Source organism: Rhipicephalus sanguineus, chromosome 3 (assembly GCF_013339695.2).
Source record: "Rhipicephalus sanguineus isolate Rsan-2018 chromosome 3, BIME_Rsan_1.4, whole genome shotgun sequence".
Classification (NCBI taxonomy): domain Eukaryota; kingdom Metazoa; phylum Arthropoda; class Arachnida; order Ixodida; family Ixodidae; genus Rhipicephalus; species Rhipicephalus sanguineus.
In genome coordinates, this window is record NC_051178.1 from 208,345,728 (window position 1) to 208,370,246 (window position 24,519).

At 48.9% G+C, this 24,519-nt stretch overlaps 1 protein-coding gene across 1 annotated transcript in view; it reads right to left on the bottom strand.

Moving 5' to 3' along the window:
- LOC119388182 (protein dead ringer homolog) overlaps positions 1 to 24,519 on the bottom strand; it is a 224,276-nt gene that overhangs the window by 102,220 nt on the left and 97,537 nt on the right. Inside the window, exon 4 of the mRNA XM_037655837.2 lies at positions 2,921 to 2,956. Coding sequence (XP_037511765.1) covers positions 2,921 to 2,956 — 36 coding nt within the window. The remainder of the gene's footprint in view (positions 1 to 2,920; positions 2,957 to 24,519) is intronic.

A 24,519-nucleotide genomic window follows, 5' to 3' on the forward strand; every position in this document is an offset into this window, starting at 1 on the left:
CACAACCACGTGACAATACTATCCATAGTGGTGCGAATAATGATGCTGTTGCTGGCTGGCCATATTGCCAAAATATTCGCGATAGCCTACTATCAACTTCGCTGAATTTATGAGCAATTTTTGGCGACAGAAATAAATTATTCCCACAGTGAAAATGCCGGAACATGTCCGTCAATAAATTCATATTCAAAAGCAACCAGTTATACCTTACAATTAACAAAACTCAGTTCTTGATATTTTTCTTAATTTGAAATCATAAAATGCAATATACATTTGAAGCCGCGCAGTTCAACCACATGTAACGGCTTCTTTTCCGCTACACCTTAACAGTTTGACTTTATGATCATGTGTCAGCAAAGCACTCTGGTGAAGAACACAGGCATGTCAACTTTCTTGCCCTTCAGCCTGCTCCTCCGGCTCCCCTATGTACCACGCGCGCGTGGAACAAAGTTTATTCTGCAATGAGTTCGCGCTGTTGATTTTATACAATCGATAGTATAAACAAATTTACTATCGACAGCGCTATAGATAGTATTTTTTACCATCGATAGTTCGATAGTGACTCAGCTATCGATAGTGCTATCGATAGTTCTGCATCACTAATACACAGCATTTAACATATTTCTCGGCAATATCCCGAAACAGCTAGATTAATTACATTCCTACACCGTCACCGAAGCGGTACCTCTTCCCAAAGGAACAGGCGCAATACTTATCCTCTGTAGCCTTCCACTGTTAATGCAGTGAATGGCAAAGACAACGAAGCTAACAACGCAGCGTTGGCGCCGATGACAAGCGAAAGGCTAACGAAAGCGGTAGCCGGTGCTGTATACGCATGCATCAGCTGGCGGGTATTAGCGAAGTTTACGCGCTGCAAATTTCCGGAAGAGGGTAAAGTCTAATCTGAATGTTCTCTCCACAGGGATCTGTGTGAAATATAAAGCACAAGACACGACGTTTCGACAGCGCACTTCAAAATGCCATATGAAATGGCTATCGAAGTTCGATCGTCCGCTCGCGCGCAATCGTTTTGCCAGGCGCAGCCACACGACACGACAAATGATACGCAAATCTTGCCTTGCAGTCTGAGGCGATATACTCGGCACATAAGCCACCAGGCTATCTTTATTTAAACAGGTGGCCACGCGTAAACTCGGATCGAGTGCAAAACTGATTATCGTGTCTACAAGTGCGTCTTGGTAAGAACTTTCGCAAGATCTCGATTCTCCGCGATAAGGGGCTCTTGAGGAGAAGCCCAACCAACGCCCAGCTTCCCTTACAGGGCCAAAGCCTTTATATGCAATTTTTATAATAGCCACCCTTTTTAAAGTACTTCAGAGGCCCCTGCTGTCGTATGCTGTCACCGTATGCTGTCATCTCATGTCGTCGCTTGGCGTCACGCAGGCAAAACCATGTATGTAGCGTACATCATAGCCATGTATAGCGCAGTCATGTGTGGTATACTATAGCAAGGGGACGGGAAAGAAAAGTGGGGCGAACAGGATGGAAATGAGGAGGCGACAGGGCAAAGCATAGCATAGTCAGCCATGCGTAGTAAGTATAGCAATGGGTGGAAAAGGGAAGTGAGGGCGAGGAGTGATCTGAGGGGAGGAAGAGGGAAAGGACGAGGGGAGGGTACAGGATAGCATGGCCGGGTGGAAATGGGAAGTGAGAGGGAGGAGGATTGATTTGAGGAGAGAAAAGGGAAAGGGAGGGTAGATCATAGCATAGCTGTGTACAGTACAGTATAGCAAGAGGGTGGGAAAGGGAAGTGAGGCTGAGAAGCAGTGACGTGAAGATGAGGAGGAAGGAAAGGAGGACAGAACATAGTATAGCCGTGTAGAGCACGGTGTAGCAAAGGGGTGGGAAAGTGAAGTGAGGATGAGGAGGATGGAAAGGTAAAGATAGCATAGCCATGTGTAGTACAATATAGAAGGCGGTGGAGAAGGGAAGTGAGGGTGAGAAGAGATTTGAGGGTGAGGTTAGAGGATAGCACAGCCGTGTATAGTATACTATAGCAAGGGGATGGAAAAGCGAAGTGCCAGTGAGGAGGATTGATGTGCGGATGAGGAGGAGGGAAAGGAGAAGGGGAGAGTAGAGCATAGCATAGCCGTGTACAGCACAGTATAGCGAGGTAGCAGGAAAGGGAAGTGAGGATGAGAAAAACGTAAAGGTAAGCGTAGCATAGCCGTGTATAGTAGTGTTAGCAGGGTTGGAAAAGGTAAGTGAGTGTGAGGCGGACGGAAAGGAGGAGGGGAGGGTAAATCGTAGCATATCCATGTGTAGCACAGTATAGCAAGGGGGTAGGAAAGAGAAGGGAGGGCGATGTAAAGGAGGGTGGAAAAAGGAAGTGAGTGTGGGTAGGAGGAAAAGGAGGAGGGGAGAGAGTGCTACTGCATCACAAATCAAGGCTTCCTTTCCCTGCCATGGACGCCGAGCAGGCTGTACGTTTGGAACGCCAGCGCTTGCTTGCCCGTGAACGCGAGCGACGCTGAAGGGCGGGCTAATCACTTCCTACAGCTTTCTAGTTGATTGCAACTGCATACTTTTTTCTTTTCACTCTCTGCTGTGAATATATTGTAACGACGAGGGATCGACGACTACGCGAGCACCCGAAACAAGTACACTTTATCAGTCGCTGGAAAGACGTCGTCTTCGTCCCTGAGCTGGACCAAGAACACTCGCGCCGCTTCCATGTCGTCGCCACTGGCCCGCACATACGGCTATACATATATGCATGTGCGCGTTTGCGCATGTGTCGAAAACGCTCGCGGTCGGTGAATGCACATAGGGAAAAGTCGTACGTACGAAAACGTGCACCCGATATGCCACGAACGCTATCTGAGCAATGCCGAAGAAAACAAAGGAGTGCGGCACGGTAAGCATGCGTGACGACCAGAGAAGAAAAATATTCACTTACCACTTTAAAGTCTCGACTGAATTCGGTGTTCTTTCCCTGCAAAGACCAAAAGAAAGGACAAATTAGTAATGTGAATGGTCAGAGCGATCCGGCTTGCTATCCTACAGGGGGAAGGGTGAAAATGGGGAACAGAAAAAACAAGGATACTCAATCAATCAATCAATCAATCAATCAATCAATCAATCAATCAATCAATCAATCAATCCGGGAATGTTAGAGTCGTTCAGCAATGACGCCTGAACTCGGGATACTTCTGCAGGGCCTTCTTTGACGGCCTTATAAGCAGGCATTCCGAAGGAGAGCGGCCGTCGAAACGGACAGGGGCGGACGTGAAAGATCAAATCTATCAACCTTAAACTGTAGAGAGACTTGCAGAAAAAGGAAAAAAAAAAAAAAAACTTTCGCTCGTCTCGTCGCTGACACAAGCTTTACAGGCAGCACTGCTGGCCAGACCGATGCGAAAAGCGCAAATATTAATAAGAGGCACACGCAAAACACAGTGGACAGAGGATGATTGTTCCGCTTTGAGAAGGTGAATACCTACTTCGGTTTTACCTACACACCATGCGTATTAAACATTATAATAACGATGATGAAGTCATAAACTGGCAAACTCCGTACACGCGATGACAACAATGATAGCTCATGTGAACGCTAAGGCACAACAGAACGCAATTTTACACGCTAGCCTTGTAGCTGTCCATTCAGAGAACGAGTAGGTAATCCTCCCCTTTACACGAAACCTCGTTTCATACAGGCAGTGCTATCTTTATCGGACAAGCGCCCAAAGAAACACAGCAGCATTTGTGTAATATAGAGCGGCATAAAAAAAAGCGCCCGCGCGAGTAAGAGGGGAAAAAATAAGCATAAAAGTGGGAGAAGGGCCGTTATTATGAGAGTCTGTGCACGTCCGCACCACGTTCCCTTCATGCTCGCGAAGGAGGAGTGATTCGGGCGGCCTGTCATTCATAAACAAGTCTCGAAGAAGTAAACCACGAAATCCACAAAAAGAAAGGACCAAAGGCTCGCGCACCTCGAGGCGTCGCGATAGCAGACGCGGACAAGCGAGCTGCAGACGACGGCGGCGGCGAAAGGGTCGCCGCTGTGCGGAAGACGACAGGGCGCAATCGTCGCCGCGATGGCGGCGGTAGCTGAAGCAGCGAAAACGAAGTAAGGCGGCATTCGAGCCGGGGCCGTTTATTAGAGCCGTATATTTTCCTTCCTCCACCTCGACAGACGTACAGTCGTCGCCTGTGTCACGCAACACTCGCCAACGCCGCCCCTCCTCGAACGGCCGGACCACACCTAAGTCCACATCTCAGCAGCCGATGCCCGCCGCCGAAGAGGGAGGGACGCCGCCAGATGGCACCAAAGGAGCCCGGCCGCCTTACACTACGGCTTTTAATATACGCATTTGCTATTCACCTTCTATATCGTAACCCGGCACCTTTCAGCACATTCGTTCTTGAGAACTCCGGCTGCCCCCGCTTTATCTCTTTATTTTACACAAACTGAATGAAACACGAAGCATAATTTTCTCAGGCAGGGTAAAATAAAAACTGCCAAACGGAATCCCATTTCTGGTGGATACATGTGGACGGAAGTGTACAGTCGCACCAAATATGAGTTGCAATATGCTGTCCGTGCTCAAAATGGCACCAGCACAGCGAAGTGGTGTCGATATAGAAAAAAAAAGGTGAATTAAGCACTGTTTCAGTTTGTGGTACTTACTGAACCAATTTAACATTCGCCGGTGTCATCGTTCAGTCTTGGCTCCCCGTCAACCACGGCTACCGTGTTGCAACTAATATTGAGCGAGACTGTATACGCACAAGGTGACCGCCACGATCGGTGAATGACAAGACAAAGTGCGAAATAGACATCACGCAGCTCATTCCCTCGAGGTTCTCCAGCACTTTTTTCGCCGCGAGTGACCGGCAGTCGTTGGTAAAAGCTCTTCTTGCGATATGGTGCTCGTGCCTCCAATGACGAAATTTGCTTGAAGATGACGCCTTTAAAATTCAATAAAGTTAGTTGACACTATGACAAAAAGAAAAGCAGTGAGAGAGAGAGAGACTGCGTATCTGCTCGGCAAGTGCTATTTCGAACAATCGTCTAGTGGCACAGACCTATCCGAGGTTACCCGTGAGCCTACACGAGTTGTGCGCTAGCTACAGATATCACATTTCGCTTCAATATTTAACGCGATTGTAAATCTGACTGAAAGCCTTGAACCTACCTACACATTAAGCGGGCGTAGGTACAAGCTGCCGCCAACGGCCTCGTTTCTTTTCATATGCTAATTCCTGCATCCCCACAGCATCCGCCACTGCACCGCCTGCATTGCATTAAGGGCCGCAACAAAAAGAAAGGACCCCGAAATGAGCTGTAAAGCACAAAATAAAGGGGGGGGGGGGATCTACGTAGCTTGAAAAACAATGACCGACTGACTTGCCTGTATCAGGAGATAGAGTTTGGAACCTTTTTATCGAACATTTAAGTTTCACTAAAGCATGTGAGACGGGTTTAACTTTTCTTATCTAAAGCACGAACACTCGGCTAAGTAAACTGTGAGAAAGCCTCCAGCTGAAGGAAGCACCACTAGGGTATCGTATATAGATACGTAAGTATTCTCTTTTTGTCTATATTTCTCTTACTCATATTCGCAATGCAGTTTTTCTCTGCATGAAACAATTAATTTATACATGAAACAATCAGGCACTGCATCCCTGCCACCCAACCCTGAGACGCGAGGAACAGTGCACGAACTGCAACCTCCAACAAAGCAAGCGAGCGGGTTTCGCAACAGATCGCAAACCAACGGCTCCAAACTAAAGAAAGGCGTACAACTCAGACAAACCAAACCAAACCAACCAACCAAACAAACAAAAACAGGTCCGCAAGAACTACCGTAGTGGCGAGCGTAACAAGGTCCCCCAATTTTCCGAACTCCCGAACCAAGGCGCAGGAAACAAGCGGCTCGGGCGTCGAATCTGGGAGGAACGGTCACGGCGGCCGAATTAAAGCCTATTAGTGTGCGTATAGCGGGAAGCCGTGCGGTGATCCGCAGAGCGTGCCGGCGCCTAAGTCGAGGCAGCGCCTCGAGCCAGAACGGGAGTCGCGAACGACGCCAACTTGTTTACGCAGTGGACCAGACACGGCGTGATTAATGAATCAATCACGGGCCGCACCGACGCCGAAGAAGAAAGAAAACACGAGCGCATCAAACACGCGCCGGTGCCGAGCTGTGCAAGTTCCCTCTCATCGCTGTCACAGCGCCTCCGGCTTCGAAAGTTGGCCGCCCTGTCAAAGAAGTTGCGCCGCAAGCGACGTATAGGCTGGGACCTCTGTCGTTGTGTCGAAATTGGCAAAGAAGGCAGCTTCCAAGCCCGTTCACGCTACAGAAAATGTATTTATAACACCTTGAGATACAGGATATGAAAACATTGAAAGCGTACTTGTACAGCGCCAGATAATAATAATAACAATATCTGGGGTTTAACGTCTTAAAACCACTATGTGATTATGAGAGACACCGTAGTGGAGGGCTCCGCAAATTCCAACCACCTGGGGTTCTTTAACGTGCAGCTAAATTAAGTACACGGGACTCAAACGTTTTCGCCTCCATCGCAAATGTAGCCGCCGCGGCCGGGATTCGATCCCGCGACCTTCGGGTCAGCAGTCGAGCGCCATAGCCACAAGATCACCATGGCGGGGCGTACAGCGCCAGAAGCTCAGCCCCTCTCCGGGACTGATATAATAAGAAGAATGCAAAACGACCGATGACTCGTACATAAAGTACTATTTCTGGCATTCTCTACATTTCTTTTTCGTGCTTCCTTTCCTGGCGCTAGAACGAAAGAGCTCAACCATTTCTTTCAGCAACCCCCGCCCTGCTCCTTTAGGTAACCGATTCTACCGATTTCTGGCTCGTTCCTTAAAGCGGGCATATGTCGCACACTTTTATGGGGAAAGCTGCAAGAACACAATGAACGTACCGCTCGATCAAGGAGCGCTTACTCACACAGTGACGACAGAAACCCGCCTACGGGGCGCCCAACCGGGGCAAATGGAATGTCCTGAGGTCATTTTTCCAGGGATAAAAGTGAGAAGGAAATTATAGAATTTGAAGTTATCCGAAACGAGAAAAAAAGAAAGCAGAGAAGAAAACGGGCGTGCCCGCGTAGATACAAAAGAAACATTGCTCCGCAGCCCCACAATCGTCGAGGTCTGCATGAAGCAGCTTCCCGCCGGAGCGACGAGACAAAAGCAAAAAGTAATCTTTTTTTTCCTCCTCCAGCAAGATCGAAGACATCGGCTCTCGGAGGTAACTAATTAGGCCGCGTGATGGCCGGCAGCAATCGCCGAGCGCGAACAAGTTTTCGCGGCCTGAGTCACAGACGCGCAAAGAAACGGCCGCAAGAATGGTCGGCCGGAGGTACAGCTTGTCAAGACGCGAACAGGCTGGAAGGGAGGGTTGCTGTACGACGAGGCTGCCCACGGTGGGAGTAATTGGTGGTTTCGTCCTCTCTCTCCTGACACCGTCAAGAAAGTGTTCTCTCCACAACGGTGTTATGTCGAAGAAGCGCCGCCGAAGTATGGCGACGACGGCGTCGTTCGAGAACCCCATCGATATATATACATACATGCGGTGGCTCGCGGGCAACGCGCTTGAGCTCAACAGTCGCGACGGTGGCGTACAGAAACAGATCGCCGCCGTTCCTCGAACCATGCGATGTGCAATGCCGGATAGCGCCCGAGTGCTCAGCCTTAAAAACAGCCAGCACACAACGAAAGAAACACACACACACACAAGAAAAAGAGAGTAGACGACACCGACGCCACTCCTCCGCGTTTTCGTCTTTGTGTGCTGCCCCTTCTTAGTCAGTATAAAAAGACACCCACTATAGCCCAGTTGTCAAGTTAAGAGGTGGCTGCGGGCCTCTGTCAAGTTGCTTGTGTTTCAAGCAACTTTTACCCGCAGTATCCTCCATCGTTGATGGAAATAAAGAAGTTATTATTATTATTATTATTATTATTATTATTATATTATTATTATTATTATTATTATTATTATTATTATTATTATTATAGACGCACCAGCTATTGTGAGTTCAGTGATTTCCCACGTACAAGGAATGCCATGCATACATGACGTACTGCAGTGCGTCATGGAAGCCTGTTCGACATAGAGGCAGGCGTAGTATATGCCGACTACGAAACCAGAACATGCGCTTCAGACTAGCCTCGCAGTCTTCCCTTGCCGTGCTACGAAAAGGGCGTAATCGACGCAACTCATTGCACCTGGTACTATGCATTCCTATCCAGGCTTTCGCTTCTGTACTTGTTTCCTGGAGTTGCGAAACAAACGAAGGAAACACGTGAACATCCTGCAAAGCTTGAGGCAAGATTACGAGCACTACTTCCTTCCCATTTCTCTTACGCACCGACATAAGAATTAACCACTGACGTAAAAGAAGTGCAGCATGCGGTAAGGATTACGTTAAATAAGAAAGAGGTGCAGTGTCCGGCTTAGAAATGCGTCTGCTATTTCGTTGTCGTCACGCGTGCACCGAAGCCCATTTCCGGCGACCTTGGTCTCAAAAAATACGGTGGGGGAGTAGGGGAAGCTTGACCATGTCGAGGTACGGGCTCTCCACGAAGCTTAATTGCTCGGCACTGATCGCACATCCTGTTTTCGATCAATTTACGACCGCTAGGCAGTATTCTCACATTATCAGCGCATTTGTATAACACTTTCACGGGGGTAGCTCTCATCGCGCTGCTACGGCGTTATTGCACGTTGCGAAACAAGCGTTTAACGGCGCTCACTGCTTTTATTCTTGCTATTTCACAATGACACGAACTTTGGAAAAACAAAGGAAGATGACAGAGGCGCGAATGTTTTTGTAAAACATTTTTAATAATAATAATATCTGGGATTTAACGTCCCAAAACCACGATATGATTACGAGAGACACCCTAGTGGAGGGCTCCGGAAAATTCGACCACCTGGGGTTCTTTAACGTGCACCTAAATCTAAGTACACGGGCTTCAAACATTTTCGCCTCCATCGAAAATGCAGCCGCCGTGGCCGGGATTCGATCCCGCGACCTTCGGGTCAGCAGTAGTGTGCCATAACCACTAGACCACCGAGGTGAAGAGTACCGAATTTTTTTCGAATCTAAGCCGGTGTTTTTTTTTTTTTTTTCGAAAAAACGATGTGCGAAAGTGGGGATCGATGTCGGCTTAGTTTCGAGTATAGATTCCAGTACAATGATTAAGTTTTTTTTTTTTTTTTTTGTCTGGCCTTGCGAATTCCGGGGGTTGGCTTAGAATCGGGGCCGGCCCAGATTCGAGTAAATACAGTAAAACATCTTTGTAAGCAATGCATAGAAAAATCTATTGCTGTTGTGTAGCATCAGAACCTGCAAGCATTGCAGTGAGTTGCATTTGAGTGAGCACATAGATGCCGCCCAAGCCCGGCCTCGGGTTTCATAAACGTGTAGCATAGTTCCAATACCGCCGTGACTGCTGGGTTGAAATGGCGATGAACCGGACATTGCAATAGCACGTGGCTTGATGGAACGGAGATGACAGACAGGTACAATCCAGCCACTCCAGCAGTACGTGTGGGGATAACGCTTCCGCTCCAAGCAATTGAAATGAATGAAACTATCGTGAATCATTATTCTTCGGAATATAATTCGATTGCAATAGGTGACCCCACTCCGCGACCCTGCATATATCCACGAAGTTTCACAGCAGAATAATCCGCACTTTCTAATAAAGATGACTGCATATGCGGCTCAATGCTCTTCGCCGAAGGGATCGCGGTGTGAAGAATGTCGTCGCCAACCATATACCGCGAAGGAAGAACGAAAGGGCAATGCCTTGTAGCGTAATAGAGTCGTGCGAATCGGAAGTGCAATACCACGTGCAGAGGGCGCAAGGAAAGACCAAGTCCAATCGCGATCTTCCTCGGCGACGACGAGGGCTGACCTAATAACGACCGTCTCGCGAATCCCAAAAAAACCGGGCGCCACGGGAAGCACCGCCCACAAGCGGCGGCAGATTTTCGGCATCCCTCGCACAACAGCCCGTCTTTCATACCGTCCGCCGCTCTACGATAGTTCCTCTTGCACCCCCCCCCCCCCTTTTTTTTTTCGCCGCCTTTTCAGCAACCTCTCTCCGGAGTCAAGATCCCGGCGCCGCAACAGCAGACGTCGAGAATGTCGGACAAGACGGTGCAAAGCAGGGCGCTCTGCGAGCTGCGGGAAATTCGGCGCCGCTCTGAGAGGCGTAAAAGTGCAAGCATGCATTGCTGTCTTGTAAGTTCGCAGCAGAGCAAGTGACCAGTTCTTCGGAGTGGTTCATTCCCCGTTCTCTTTCCTTTGCTCTTCCGGTCGTTCAGTGGAATGCCACGGAGATGGTTCGAACACGGGCGCCAGTGCTTGAGAATAATGCATCGAAAAAGCACATTTTGACAATATACCAATCCGAGCCAACGCGAGATATATAACTATATTTTTCTTTTCCTGCGCTAGCACAAGTTCGTGTCAAGTCTGCCGAGGCGAGTTACCTTTCCTGACGGAAACAGCTTTCACTTCAGTGCTTCGAACAGAGAAACCGGCAAGTTCGACGATCGAGGCAAGCTTCAAGAACGCGCGGCTATAGTAGGCTCCATTTTAACATACTTTTTTACGCGCTATTTTAGTTTCAATAGATCCAGGAGAAGCGCTTCAGTTGAACTATCGACAACGAAGCACTACAGAGGGCACGAAGCTGCAGCGAATTCGGTATGATTGCAGCCCTTATACTTAATCCTGTACAAGCATGTAATCCCACATTTCGCGCCTAGGTCGAAACTGCTCCACTCTCTTTCTACTTCGGATAGAAGGCTATGACTCACACGACAAAGCAGAAAAGTCTTATAACCTCTTTCTTTCCTGCCTTCGTGAGAGACAGAATTGGTCTGTTAAGTGTTTTGTAGTTAATGACTGTGTCATACACCACTGGTAGTGTTCATAAATTTTAATACCTTCATACCTTTTATGCCCCGTTTTTTATGCCTATGATGCCGGTGCATCCGCACTTATCCGTGGCCTAGGAGGAGGATGAGGAGGACGGAAGTAAAGGAAAGAAAGGCAGGGAGGTCAACCAGACGCGCGTCCGGTTTGCTACCCTACTACACTGGGGGAAGGGATTAAAAGAAAGAAATAAGAGGGTACATATGCGCCTGTCCATTGCACGCCTAAAGCGGACCGGTCTATTTTAAGCACATTATCAATGATCGCGTCGCTCTGCTGGCCTGCGACGCGTAGGGCCACGATCGGAGGATCTTCTCTTCGGAAAACGGTCTGTCGTCTAGCTTGTTTCGTGGCCTGCTATTGCGTTAAAGTGGGTGAATGAGCGAGCTAGGTTCATACTATCAAGCAGCGCAAAGAAACAATGAAGAGAGGAGAAGGCAGTACTGTGGCTTCTTTTGTATGCCCTGTTTCTTTGCAGCACTTGATAATAATATATTACATGAATAACAACAAGAATAGAGGACAAAATTACATTAACATGGAATACAATATCTTGATTTTCTTTTGGGGGGGGGGGGGGGGGGGGGCGTTAGAACAGCACGTATAGCAACCGCCGTGCCACGTCGCACGGATGTTTTGGTAGGAAACAGAACGCGATTCTTTCGAGGGAACTTCAGAAACAAGGCGAGATCTTCAGTGACCAATTTCTCGGCCTAGGGAGGGGCGCCGCAATGGAGAACGAATGAGATATGCAAAGACACGCACGCGAAGCGCTCACTACGCGAGCACGGAAAGACAGCAGAGACGAGCTACGCGCGCGCATCGGAAAACAACGCCGTCCGCGAGTTCAAGGTACGCTCCGAAGGCCTCGCGAGAAGCACGCACACGGCCGGCCGGTCGGCGTCGTCACTCGCTTCGGGGAAAAACATCATCGCCAGCCGACAGCTCCTCTGGCCGAGAAGAGATCGCGGCGGCGGCGGCATATTGCAGGCTCACTGGTGATATCCTGGCCGGCGATCAAGCGAGGAGAAAGAAATATACCCTCCACATGATCGCGCTATCGCACACGCCCTCTTCTCCATCGCCAGAAAAAAGGGTTCAGTGGATCCGCGCCCTTGTCATCGTGAAGGCTAATGCACGCATGGGCGGATCACGCCTCTGATCGAACGCCCGCTCACAAGGACGCTACGGGATTACATGGCCCTGCGCGGAAAGCACGCACTGGCGACCGGTCAATCTGTTAACACCCGAAGCCACTGGCGCCACATTGCCAGACTAATCGATTGAAAAGTTTGCGTTAAGACCGTACACGATGTATTGGCGCGAATGCGAAGCGGACGTAATACGAACGGAGAGGTGCGAAAGGGGTTGCGGGTGCAAAAGGAAGTCGGCTGCAACGCTTGCCTGGTCTAGCGAAACACGGACTTTTCCCCGCCGTCGAATCGGGGACACAATTTGAGCCCAAAAGTTCAGTATTCTCAGTTTTCCTTACGTTCAGAAATTCGGGCAAAGTCGGGACCCAAGGAAGCCATACTCTCGCAGACTATGGCTGAAAACGCGCTGTGTTTTAACTCTTAGCTAAGCAGTCATTCAGGGAACACTCAGTTCAAATACGGTTCGCGATATATCTTGTAGCATCATGCAATTGAAGGATGCTATCAGAACACGGGGAAGTTGCGAGGCAATGTATAACGGTCGTGGCTCCGTGCGTATACTGCAAGAGCGCTGTTATCAAGTCCTGCTCTCTCCGATACGACTGAAGAGCGGGTCAACGAATTCGGAGAAATGAAACCAATCGAGGCTCCAAGCTGCGAGCGAGGAGACATGGATCTGAGAAAGCAGCAGTACGCCAACGGCGCGGCCGGCTGACCCTTTAATTTGACCGCCGCACCGCTCGGTGGTTGCTTATTCCAAGAAGGAACGAGACGCCGAGAGATGGGTAGAGCACCACGCGTACTTCCTCCCACCATGCGCACAATGCTCACCCGAAAAAAAAAAAAAGGAAAGAAAGAAAGAGAGAACGAACCGGGCCAATTTCAACCCTACGGCTCGAAATGACGTCTTATCTATTGCTAAGTAAGAATGGGCCGTTTGTGAAGAGATGGAAATGCGAACGGTGCTCAGCGTCCATGAGGGCGTAGCTGTCTGCGATTTCCCGTAGCGGACTGTCATTTATGTACATTTTACATTTTTCTGTTCTGTTGTGATGAAGCGCTACTGCAAGTACGTGTTACCAAGGGAACGAAAATACCGGCAATATTTGACATTACTGTTCGCACAGCCTCTCCGGTTAGCTTTCCGAAGGCGAGACGTCATGCTATTCAGAATAAATGTAATAGGAGATGTCAACTCAGCCGATATAAGCACCGAGGAGAGAGAAAAAAGAATGACAACACTGAACTACAGACACACGTGCTGATAACGGAAAGAAAGGAGAGAAAGAGACAGAAAGAGAAAACAAGTTCACGAAAGAAAAAAAAGCACTGATCTCTCAGATTACCTACAAAGCTGAAAGTGATTGTCAAAAACAGACAGTAATTGACTTTTTCACGCATTTCTTAAGTTAAAAACACGCAACAACGTATAATACAAGATGTGACGCCATCCACTCTCCGCCTCGTCTCCACTGCCATCGTCCAGCGATTGCAAAATGTCTTTCGCAAGGGGCGATCACGCACGTCGCAGTGCCTGTTCGGTGTGCAAACAGTCGAGGATATCAACGAAGGAGCGAGCAAATGCAGGCAGGAGGGCATCCCTGGAATACACGCGGGGAGAGCAGCGATACATGATGACCTTGACCAAGAGGGCGGCATTTCCGGGCCCGCTCTCTCCTAATGCCACTCTTTGAGAGATATGCGGGAGGGAGGAGGAGGACGCCAGAGCAGGCAACATGTGCCCGCCGGAACAAGGACGACGACGAAAGTGAAGTACTCCAAATGTTGCAGCCGGTGAGGCGAAACACACACACAAAGCGCGAGGGAGCGAATACAGGGGCACAACGCGCGCACGCGAAAGGCACGGCTCGGCGAAAAGCGAAACCAGCGGGGATGGATACGCGCCGGGTCCATTAGAGGCCGCACGAACACAACGCTCAGAGATCGGCGCATGCGGCGCAGGCAAAACAGCTGCCAGAACGAAGGGATGACGCGCCGCTTGGAGGGGGAAGTTTCGGCGAAAGTGTGCCAGCGAGCTGGTGCTGCTGATGCCTCGTCGGTACGTGCGGCCAAAGGGAGCAACGCGTCCATCCCGTCGCACCTGATCCTCAGTTTCAGCAGGGCCACAAGCCAGTATGCGCATTACGTCGTGGAGCGCAAGGTAGGCCCACGCGCACGGTCTACGACTGTCAACGAGTATCGCACAGGGTATATCGCTAGAGGTAGCGCAGCGGTGAGGAGTGCAGAGGTGATGTAGCTGCGTGCCTTCAGAATAATTGTTGCTTGCCCAGTGTCCACGCTTATCTCTTTTGCAAAACAGAGCGAAAGAGAAGAACAAAGTGCGGGAAAGTGCAAGACAGGAAACCAAAAGACAAATTATAGAATGGGAAATGGGGGGAGGCGAACCAGCGAGACAAGAAAGGATTAAGAGAGAGGGGGAAGCAAACACGATCGTAGCCTGCCCTCGCTACACTGCAAAAAAAAAAAAAAAAAAAGTTTGCTCGCCATTGCGCAATCTCGCTTTGATCATCAAGTCAATTGCTGTGCTTCTGCGGAGCAACTCATTTGGGAATGCCAGCCTTGTAAGCCATAGCAGCTGAGGGAGACAAAGACACTGCTACAGTTTTTTTTTTCTTTTCTTTCAAGAACAGACCTGCACAAGCGGTTGTACCCTGAAACGGTGTTCTTTGTGCTGAGCACGTGACCCAATGCTACGGCAGTGTTGGCATCTACGGACTTCACTCTGTCTTCCTGGCATTGCTCTGCTGCACTTCTTGATAATGTATAAATAACACTTCGCCACAAGGATCACATGCAAGAATGAAAAGCAACGTCTACAGCACAATGATATAACACGCATGCATATTTCATCAGGTCCTTTGCCTGCTGTTATATAGGACCATGTTCATGTATCGAAGAATTTACTCGCCGAGCAGTATCATCGTCATTCACAGGCGGGAACTGCCTTAATAGAGGTTATTGCATCGCTGTTACGAAAGTCGTATAAAATGAACAAGCCTCAATTGATGTCGAACAGTCGCAGATATTGGCAGCACGCCAGGGCACAATGACGATCCATCGTCATTGTGCTCAAGCAATTAATTCCTGCGGGCACTAATAAAGCCGGACATACTTCTTCAGGACGCATTATCAAATCGCCAGGCAATAATTATAGCGTAGGAAAATGAGAAAAAAAAAAAACGCTTACACAGACCATCGAAACAATTCAGGCTATAAAAGACCTAGGGTTACACACGTATGACCGGCTTATCGTAGTTCGTAGAAATCCAGTATCTCGTTCACCTCCAGCCACCAAGTCCAGCCAGCGACAAGAAGGAAGATGATAAAGAGGAAATAAGATAAATTTCCCAACGCAGCGTATTATACATCAAAGCGCAGAGGCGTGCGCGGCGAGCGAGAGATGCCGCGTCGAGGGGAGAAACCGTAAAGCAATCAGAAAAGCGCGCGCAAGCATCTCGCGGGCCGGGCAATTATTCCTGGAAATCATTCGCGGCGCATTTCCGTCGGACATATCTCGTCATACTTTCTTCGTACTCGTCTCCCCCCTCTCCCCCCAGCCGAGGCCCGTCCGTCCGACGCATGCACGAAAGTCCGCGACGGGCCGAGCATGAATAAAGCTCAATCCGAAGGAGCTCGTTGGGAGATAAAGTAACGCGGGCGACAGAGATGATAAAAAATGAGAGACGAGAGCGTGGCAGAAGAGCTGCATCAGCCGACCAGTACAAAGGGCGCGCCGCGATTAAGCGCCATCCCTCTCTGCCATGCGGGCAGCTCTTCACGCAGAGGGAAGACAGAGAGTAAAAAGCAAGAAACAGAAATGAGCCGTGCGTAAGCGGTGCGCCATCCATCGCTTTATACGGCAAGCGGCGTATAAACCCCCTCGCGATGCTAACACTCACACACAGCCGCTCCCCTACGTGCACCATTGCCGCCACTATAAATCGGCCTCGCTGCGGCGACGGCGGCGGCGCGGATCTTCCATTTTATGAGGCCAACTGCACGAGTGCGGGCGGCGTCCGTGTATTCTGCGTATATTTTCGATGTTTTTCGGGGCTCCAGACACAATGCCTCTAATACGAGTGGAAATGAACGGAGATAAAAAAAAAGAAAAGAAAGGATATCCAGGTCGAGCCTCTCCCGATGAAAAAAACAAGAGTATTTCCCTCTCAAGGTCAGCTCATAATGCGCCATCACGGACTCCAGGTGCTGGCCTCCGCCGCCTCTGCTTTTGTTGCTAACGTTACACGCGGGAAGTACGAGAATGCTCGCGCATTCCGATCACGCTTCGCAGGCGAACGCCCAACAGGGCTTCGTTTCAGAAGCAATGGTTTCACCACAACGCAGAGTTGCGCCGTATGAATGGTTGTTACTCCGTTTGATACTAAATTATATAAACGCGTTCTCTGTGGTACCGTTGTGCACAGTCCGAGTGTCAAGAACGCTAAGGCAGCGGTGCTGTTAGGAGACTTAAACAAATATGTTAGATTTTACAGTTCATAAAGGATGCGAGAGCTGGCGTAAATAACAGTTTCATTATAACTTAAGTATGCAGATGCGGTAGATTCTAAGAAGGGGATGTTGGCGCACTAATACAGGGTCAGCCATTTGTCTCATGATCAAGTAGTACATTTAAAAACCCAGTTTTGTAAACCTATGCACATTATTTGTGTATAGTAACGAGGTCAAGTTGAGCCAATACTCACTCAACGGCGTTATGACTTCTGTAATAAAAGTTAGCACATAAAGTCGGACCAGCGACTATAGTCATTGCTGCAGCCTGCAGGCAGAACCGCGCTACAGGGCGCGAAACAACAACGAGAATAATGAAAACACGCTTCCGGAGATATCGAACTCTCGTGGAAGAAGCTTCGTATCGACGGCAATCAAGAGAGTGCGACCTCCGACCGGCCAGTGCGCACAGGGCACGCTGTTATCGGTCACTACATACGGGCACAGGGCCAGCCCCTCGTGAACCCGGGTGGGTCGTTGCGCTCGAGTGTTGGAATACAGTATCCGCACTGTTTACCTCGATCGCTGAAAGGGTCACTCAAGCGGCCACGGCCATGTCGGCTCATATGCCTTTTATTTCGCACACCTTGCGATATAGGAACGCAAGAGCTGGGGATTAATTTGGTTAGCCTGCGTACTTCAACGGACACCGAGATAGCGAGCGGGTCTTTCCGAGCCAAACTTCCGCCGGAACGTAGTCTCGAATGCGAAACGCCGTTCGCCTCACAGCCCATCAGCCCAGAAAGCCACACGAACCCTCCTGCAGTTCTTGAAGACAACAAAACTGAGCGACCGCGTGTGATACGCTGCACTGTGAAATGTGTGAACAGATGGTTTCCTCTCGCTCTTTTACCCCCTTATTCTCTTTCCCATGCGTACACTCTAAGCCGCAAAGGACGAAAAAGGGTCTGTGGTTCGTCCTTTTGGGGGGTAACTGCACTGCCACAACCATTACTCCCTAAAGGATGAACGATTCGTCTTTTAGGGAGTAACTGCCAGGGGACGAACTGTTAGTCCTCAGTTGTTTTGAGGGACGAAATGTCGGGGTGTAAAAGTTACCCCTTTAGGGAGTAACTGATTTATTGCATGGTAGCTGCGTAGGGATGAACTGTTACCCCTGATGGGACTAACAGTTGCTCCTTCTGGATAAAAAATAATCAATTTATTACAGTTTCTGGTTGAATTACCGAGAATTTGGAGGTTGATACACGCATTTGACGACATACACAATTAATATACAGAAATAAATTCAGAAGTAAACTACAGAAAATTCACAACACACACACAGGATTCGAACTCGTGACCATTGAATCAGCAGTCGCGTACGCTAACCACTATACCACATGCCAGTACGCAGCAGAGTGAATATTACCGGGGTTATATATGTACAGGCACCGTCTGGAAGCTGCGCGTTCTGCCATGTTAGTCAAAGTAGCAAGATTCCTTATATTAGACTTCAGCCTTCAGTGTTTCGCAAGCAACCATTCGGTGATCACGTTCATGAAATTGTAAAATGCGTTGGATTGGTTTTTCTGCGCGCGTGTTTCGAGCGAATTTGGGCGCTTGATGAATGTATGTATATATAAACGGTCTCATGTATGCTCCCGTCGACGTACCAAGTTTGCTCGCTTCTCACTGTACAGAACACGGTTGGTTATATCGTTCAGTGAAAATATCTGTTTAATGACAAAAAAAAAAAAAACGAAAACGTCAAAAGAAACAACCAAGTTTATTCAACGACTCGTGTCAATTCTGCAGCATCGTGTGTACACATAAATTGAACAACTTTGTTGAATGCAGAAGATAGGATGGCTTCTCTGCATTATAGAAGAGACAATGAAAAGTGCAATGTTTTATCCGAATGGATGCTGTCCAGCCGACGTCAGGAAGTGCAACAGCACCATCGACAGCTGCTGAGAGCGTGTTCATAGCAGCAAGGTGTTGAAGACGTTTCTCAGGAGGCGCAACGCTCTCATTCATCGATTTCCTGAAAAAGTAATTGCAGAAGCATTAATATTTCCGGCAGAACTGTTCGTGCACTTGCAGTTACGTCACAAGGCGTCTGTTAGAAATGCTGCATGCGTAAAAATTAGACGAAAACTGCTCTTTCACAAAACCTGTCATATAGTGCAATAAAACAGTTCAGAATGTGTATGAAGTTCGAAAAACCCGTCCTTGAGTTTAACGTTTCACGCTTTCACAGCGACACGCTAGTGGGCCCACTTATTTATCAATGAAGCTTGCTCTTCATTTGAGAGATATAAAAATAAATGATTCCTAGCGTCGCTACAAACGAGCGAAATTGCCGATGCCGTCGCCGACTGCCCGTGTTAGCGGTGCTAAGCCTTTAGATACTATTTTAACAGCCAATCTTCCCAAATGACTTGTTTACATTGCTATAGAAGATGTTGTACGGAGTTTACGTGAATTTTCTTTTAAAAAGTCGCGAATATTTCTGATAAACAACGCTTATTTGGGCAGCACTGAAAGCAAAGCTATTTTTGTACAGCTGTACTTGCTACAGCTAATGTTGAGCCTTCACCGAGGTTACCATGTTTCGATGGCCCAACCATCATGCTTGTAATTCTATAGCAGGCGGGGCGCACTCGCGACGCTGTATCGCGCGAGCTCATCAATCATACGTGTTTTGTTCGCGCAGAACGTGAATGTTAAACGAGCGGTGATCGTTACATATCAAGTGCACACAGGTAAAATCACGCGGAGTGATGGCAGCCTTGTTTACACTCACCTCTCAGGCGATGTCCCAGTCGGCGCATAGCATTTAGATAGGGTAGCACTTCATTCCAGTAGCAGATCACGTTTACCACAACGCGAAGATGATTCAGTGCACCACAAGTGACAGCAATCGCAACCACGAAACGAGAACACATCCACAACACACCGCAAAACCGCCGAGTCCTAGCTTGCCGTGCATACGACGAGAACACCACGCCGCGCATTGATACAGCTTGGGCGCGAGCACATTTTTTGTGTGTGTGTGTGAAAGCTTTTTCACATTTGTTTATTATTATGCCATATGAACGATATTACTTTACTTCTGCCGCAGTTGCCGTAGTTGACAAGACCTTTTACACTTAAATAAACTATTAACAGTTCATTTCTTTAGCGGACTCTTTGAATACGCGCATGCTGACCATTCGTTCGAGGTCGCCACTGCGCCGGAAAGTTCCATGGGAGTAAACGTTGCTCCCTGTGGTCTAACAGTTCCTCCCTCACTTTGCACACGGCACCCTCGTCTTGCAGTTAATCCCTGCGGGGACGAACTACCGGTTGCGGGGACGAAATGCAGCACTTACTCCCATTTCGCACCTTTGCGGCTTAGAGTGTAGGGTAGCAAACTGGACGAGTTCTAGTTAACCTCTGCATTTCCTGTATTCCTTCTCTGCCTCTCGCAGCGCAGACCACTGTCAGAAGCCACTTTAAGATGTCAGACCCAAAAATAAGAACAGCGCGAGAGACAGCGACGAACGAAGAAAGTCCGTCACGTTTTTGTTATTTTTGACAACGTTCGCGAACATGCGCAAGTGTGCACCTTTCATAGCTAAGCCTATCAAGCCTACTCACCAGATGGCTACATCTCCCTTTCCTTATATTTCTAGTCATAGCAGACCGGATATATGTGCTCTGCATGGTTAACCTCCCGATAGAGGCCCGACCTCTGCTTTCTTTCATCTCTCAGCATCGTACAACCGCTCATCTACAGAATTGTGGCGCCTGTTTAAGTGTTTAAGACGCTCATCTACGCCGCGTTGGTTTCAAACAGTGGCGAACCCGGTTTTATTTTGGGCCTTATTCTTCAAAATGCCAAGTCGATGTAGGGTCAGCTGGTCAATACAAAATAACCAAAGCCGATCACTCATCAGAACTCGGAACAACGTGACTCACCAGGGACATCAAGGACGCTATATTACCGGTCGATTACTTTAGGGAGATAGCAATTTCAGTAAAGAACGAATGACTTCATGAAAGGAGAACGCCCGTTGCATTGCGCAGACGCCACTTCATGTAAATGTACAGAAAATACGGTGCCAGAGCGCAGAAGCCGAGCCACGTGTTATGGCTACAGGTGCTTGTAACGGGACGTGGATTGGTAAATATATTCAGAAAGAGGGCACTACCGACCATATCGAATCTCTTCAGGAACAGATTCTGAAGGATAAACACCTTGGAGGTTAGTGGCTGACTTTGCACCGGGTCTAACGCATTCAATGTAGAATACGTCCGGTTTTCTGCATACCCGCCTTCACCGTCTGGATCCGTCACTTCAACTTCAAATTCCGTCCGGACTATCCCGATCCGAAACAACAGTCCTCTGCCGCCTGTGGCTTGGAGTGTCTTTCACGAACAGCTTTGCTTACCGAATCGGAATGGCAGACAGTGCTGCATGTACTCACAGTGGCAGCGAAGAAACCGTTGCGCACGTCCTGTGTCATTGTCCTCACTATAGCTCCCAAAGCCAACAGCTCTCAGGAACGCTAGCACGCCACGATGTCTAGAATACCTGGGTGATGCGTATTAAGATGCGCCGCAATAATGCCATTATTCGAATTCCGCCGCAATCTCCAAAAGAGGAGCATAAATGTCGGCAGTGACGAAACTTGCGCTACATTATGAGTATTCCCGGCACTTTTTCCCCGTGACGAAACTCTAGAATGTTTCTAACGAATTCCGTATGAAAAACACGTCACAGAATGGTGTCAATATAATGCTCATATAATGTAAAGATCCTGTTCCAACGCTATTCGCTTTCGCGCTTCACCGGTCCAGCGTTAACTATTAGCTGTGCGAAATATAATTTTCTGTCTAGCGCCGTAACCGATGAAGAAAAAACACACGACCATAAGCGGACGCGTCCTATTGCACAAACTGCTAACGAATATGGTAACTATTCCTCGTAAGTAACATAAGTAGTTGACAGTGTCGCGTCCCTTGCAGAAACAATGCACAATGTTTAACTGCATCTCAAAAGTTCATTCCAGTGAGTGGAACACAAAGCCAACATAAACGCAACAATACATCTACACTGATATATGCAAGGCAGGGCAATTCTTCCGCGTTGTATGAGAAAACCATCGAAATCATGTAACTGCCCTTCGAAGCTACGGCTTTTCTTGCCTTATTTATGACTATGACGCTCTGAAGTCATCTGCAGAGACCGGACGTGAATCGACCAGTCAGCGGCGTCGAAGCTGCAGCTATGCTTCATAGCCACAGAAAGTTGAAACAGCGTGGTTGATACAGGCGGTGCTTTGCTTCAGACGATGCGTATCGAGAACTAAACGGGAAGCACACGCGTTTAACCAACAAACTCAACATCGATTGCGTGATCAATCTGAACGAGCTGCGGCCCAAGCACTTTCAAAGCAGCCCTGCAGATTATATGGGTGGACGCGGAGCGCCCAATCGGTCAATTATTAATTCACGCGGGTGCACACATACAGAAAGCTTTCAATTTGTTTCGCTCGATCAGGATCAGTCGTTTCCTTGTCAAAAGGCGCTCGTTTCTTGCGCTATCTGCAGTGCCCCTTTGCGACCGCGGTCGTCAGACTACGAAACGGATTTTACTGCCCGGCATCCCCGTCATCTGGAAAAGGGACACACGCCGCGCAGTTCGGCTACAAAATGCGATAAATGATCATTTTCGCGAAGCAGCGGGGGACCGTTTCGGCCGTTATCGTGAAGAGCTATTTCAGTTCCTAATAATACCGCTCAAAAACGACACTAACGGCCACTGAAGTGTCCGCTGCAAACTGTGTTCATGGCACGAGCTTTCAGGTAGTGGGTGGATGGACGTGTCATGCCTTTGTCAAACGTGAACACTGCATTGCAGTGTAACAGGAACGAAAGAGTTTTTCCAGCAGGCGAACTGACCTGCGCCCTCCCAACGTTTCCGCGTATACACAATGCGATGAGATTGTGTATTATCCGCCGTATATATGAGGGAACGGCCCCGAGCCACGGACGGATTCGTCTGTGGGCAATTATATTATCGTGTACGAGTTGCCCAACACGGAATGTTCCTCATGGGGCTGATAGAGTCCTGGGCTACGAATTTTTTTAACGCTGGTGTAGGGGTGCGTTGGTCGGTTAGAACATAACGGTTTTCGTGAAAGTGTTGACGGTTGTATATGAGATTTACCGCCATAAATAACGCGTATTCGTTGCGAAAACAACGAAAGAACTGACAACGCTATATAGTCTTTCTTCGGCGCTGTCGTTCCCGTGAGAACCATCCCGCTTATCAAGCTAACGCAGGTACAAGACAAAGCGTGAAAAGTCGCGCTGGACGCGCGCTTGCGCTGCTCCTGCATCGGCAGCACAGAACGGGAAAGGGCGGCCCGCGTAAGGAACGCAAGCGAGAGACAAAAAAGAGAGAGGATGAGGGCAGTACTAAATGATTCACCGCTCGGCGGCCTCGCGGTTAATAAGGCGCAGTTATCAAAGTGCGATCAGTTGCGTCCGCTCGGCCATTTCGGGCCATCATTAGTGCGTAACTTGGCCGCCCTTTTATACGGCGCCTCCCCCGCGTCGTAGTCGTGCGTGCTTCCCCACCGCCTCCACGGCGTAGATGCACAACGGCTGGGCTTCGAGCGTTATCGCTGGAAAGAAGAAGCGCCAAAGAATCCACACTCCGTGACCGCACACCTATGCGAAAGGTAGTAGTACATGGATCCACAAACACAATAACGGCGGCGGCAGCAGCAGCGATGGGAAAGGAAGAAGGCAATGGGTCGAAACGGCCGCATAGCCAGCGATGCGATAAAACGATTCTCGGCTCCTCTCATTCCGTACATGCACACCACATACGCAGCCGCAAAACATTGTCGCATTCCCGCCGAGAGATATTACCAAGCGACGTTTTATTTGTTTCGCTTTGTAGTCGTCACGACCTTTAATGCACGGCAGCAGCTGGGGTTTAGGCCTATACACTTCGCAGCTACTTTTATCTACAGACGAGCGCCCATTACGACGCACCCGAATGGTGAGACAACGTAAAAAACGCCTTCTAGAGGGTGCGTGCGAAAGGCGTCCGTCGCACAGTTACACGACGGCGACAGAAAGAACACACAAACGAAGATAGCGAGCAAGGAGGAACGGTAAAGACGTTCAGCGTAATTATTTGAACTGGCAATGCGGCGTCGCTGTTGTCTGGTGGGTACAAGAACAGCGGCAGAAACACAAATCGGATGTCCACCCACAATTGCAATGCCGCCGTCCATATCATTCGTTGACTTTGCCTATTTGAGAAGCACAGTATACCGCATTAAACGTCGGCGGTAAACGACAAGGCTACCGAGTTCATCAGACGATGCATTCCCTACACAATATTGGTATGCGGTACCACCACAGAGACTCAAGCGTTTACAAGACACACGCACAAGTGAACGAAAAGACGTATTTCTGTCGTGTTTTATTTTTTCTTTATTGGTCGAATAATTATCGCAGTAGACCGAAAAGTGGTAGTCAAATAGACAACTCTGTGATGCATTAAAGAAAGTGCGCCATATACAAGCAATAGGCATGCGGATGGCGTTGTTTTGCACCGGTCGTGTTTTTTACGGGTTAAGTCGTCCGCTTTCGAACCCGCATCACCAACGCTGCGAGCGCATAGAACGATGTAACTTTACCACACGGACGAACTCGGCGGCAACTTTGTCCCCTCCTTTGACAACTTTCGCTGGCGATCGAACAAAAAAAAGTGCGAGCACTACCCACAGTGCACACACTACATAAAATCCAACACGAGATAATGTCAGCCGTCCGGTTTCGGTGGAAGTTTCGGCGCGGCTCCTTTTACGAGCCTCGCGCGCATGCCACGCCCTCATCCGCTCGCGGGACCGGCGCGTGGACAGCGAGGCAGCAG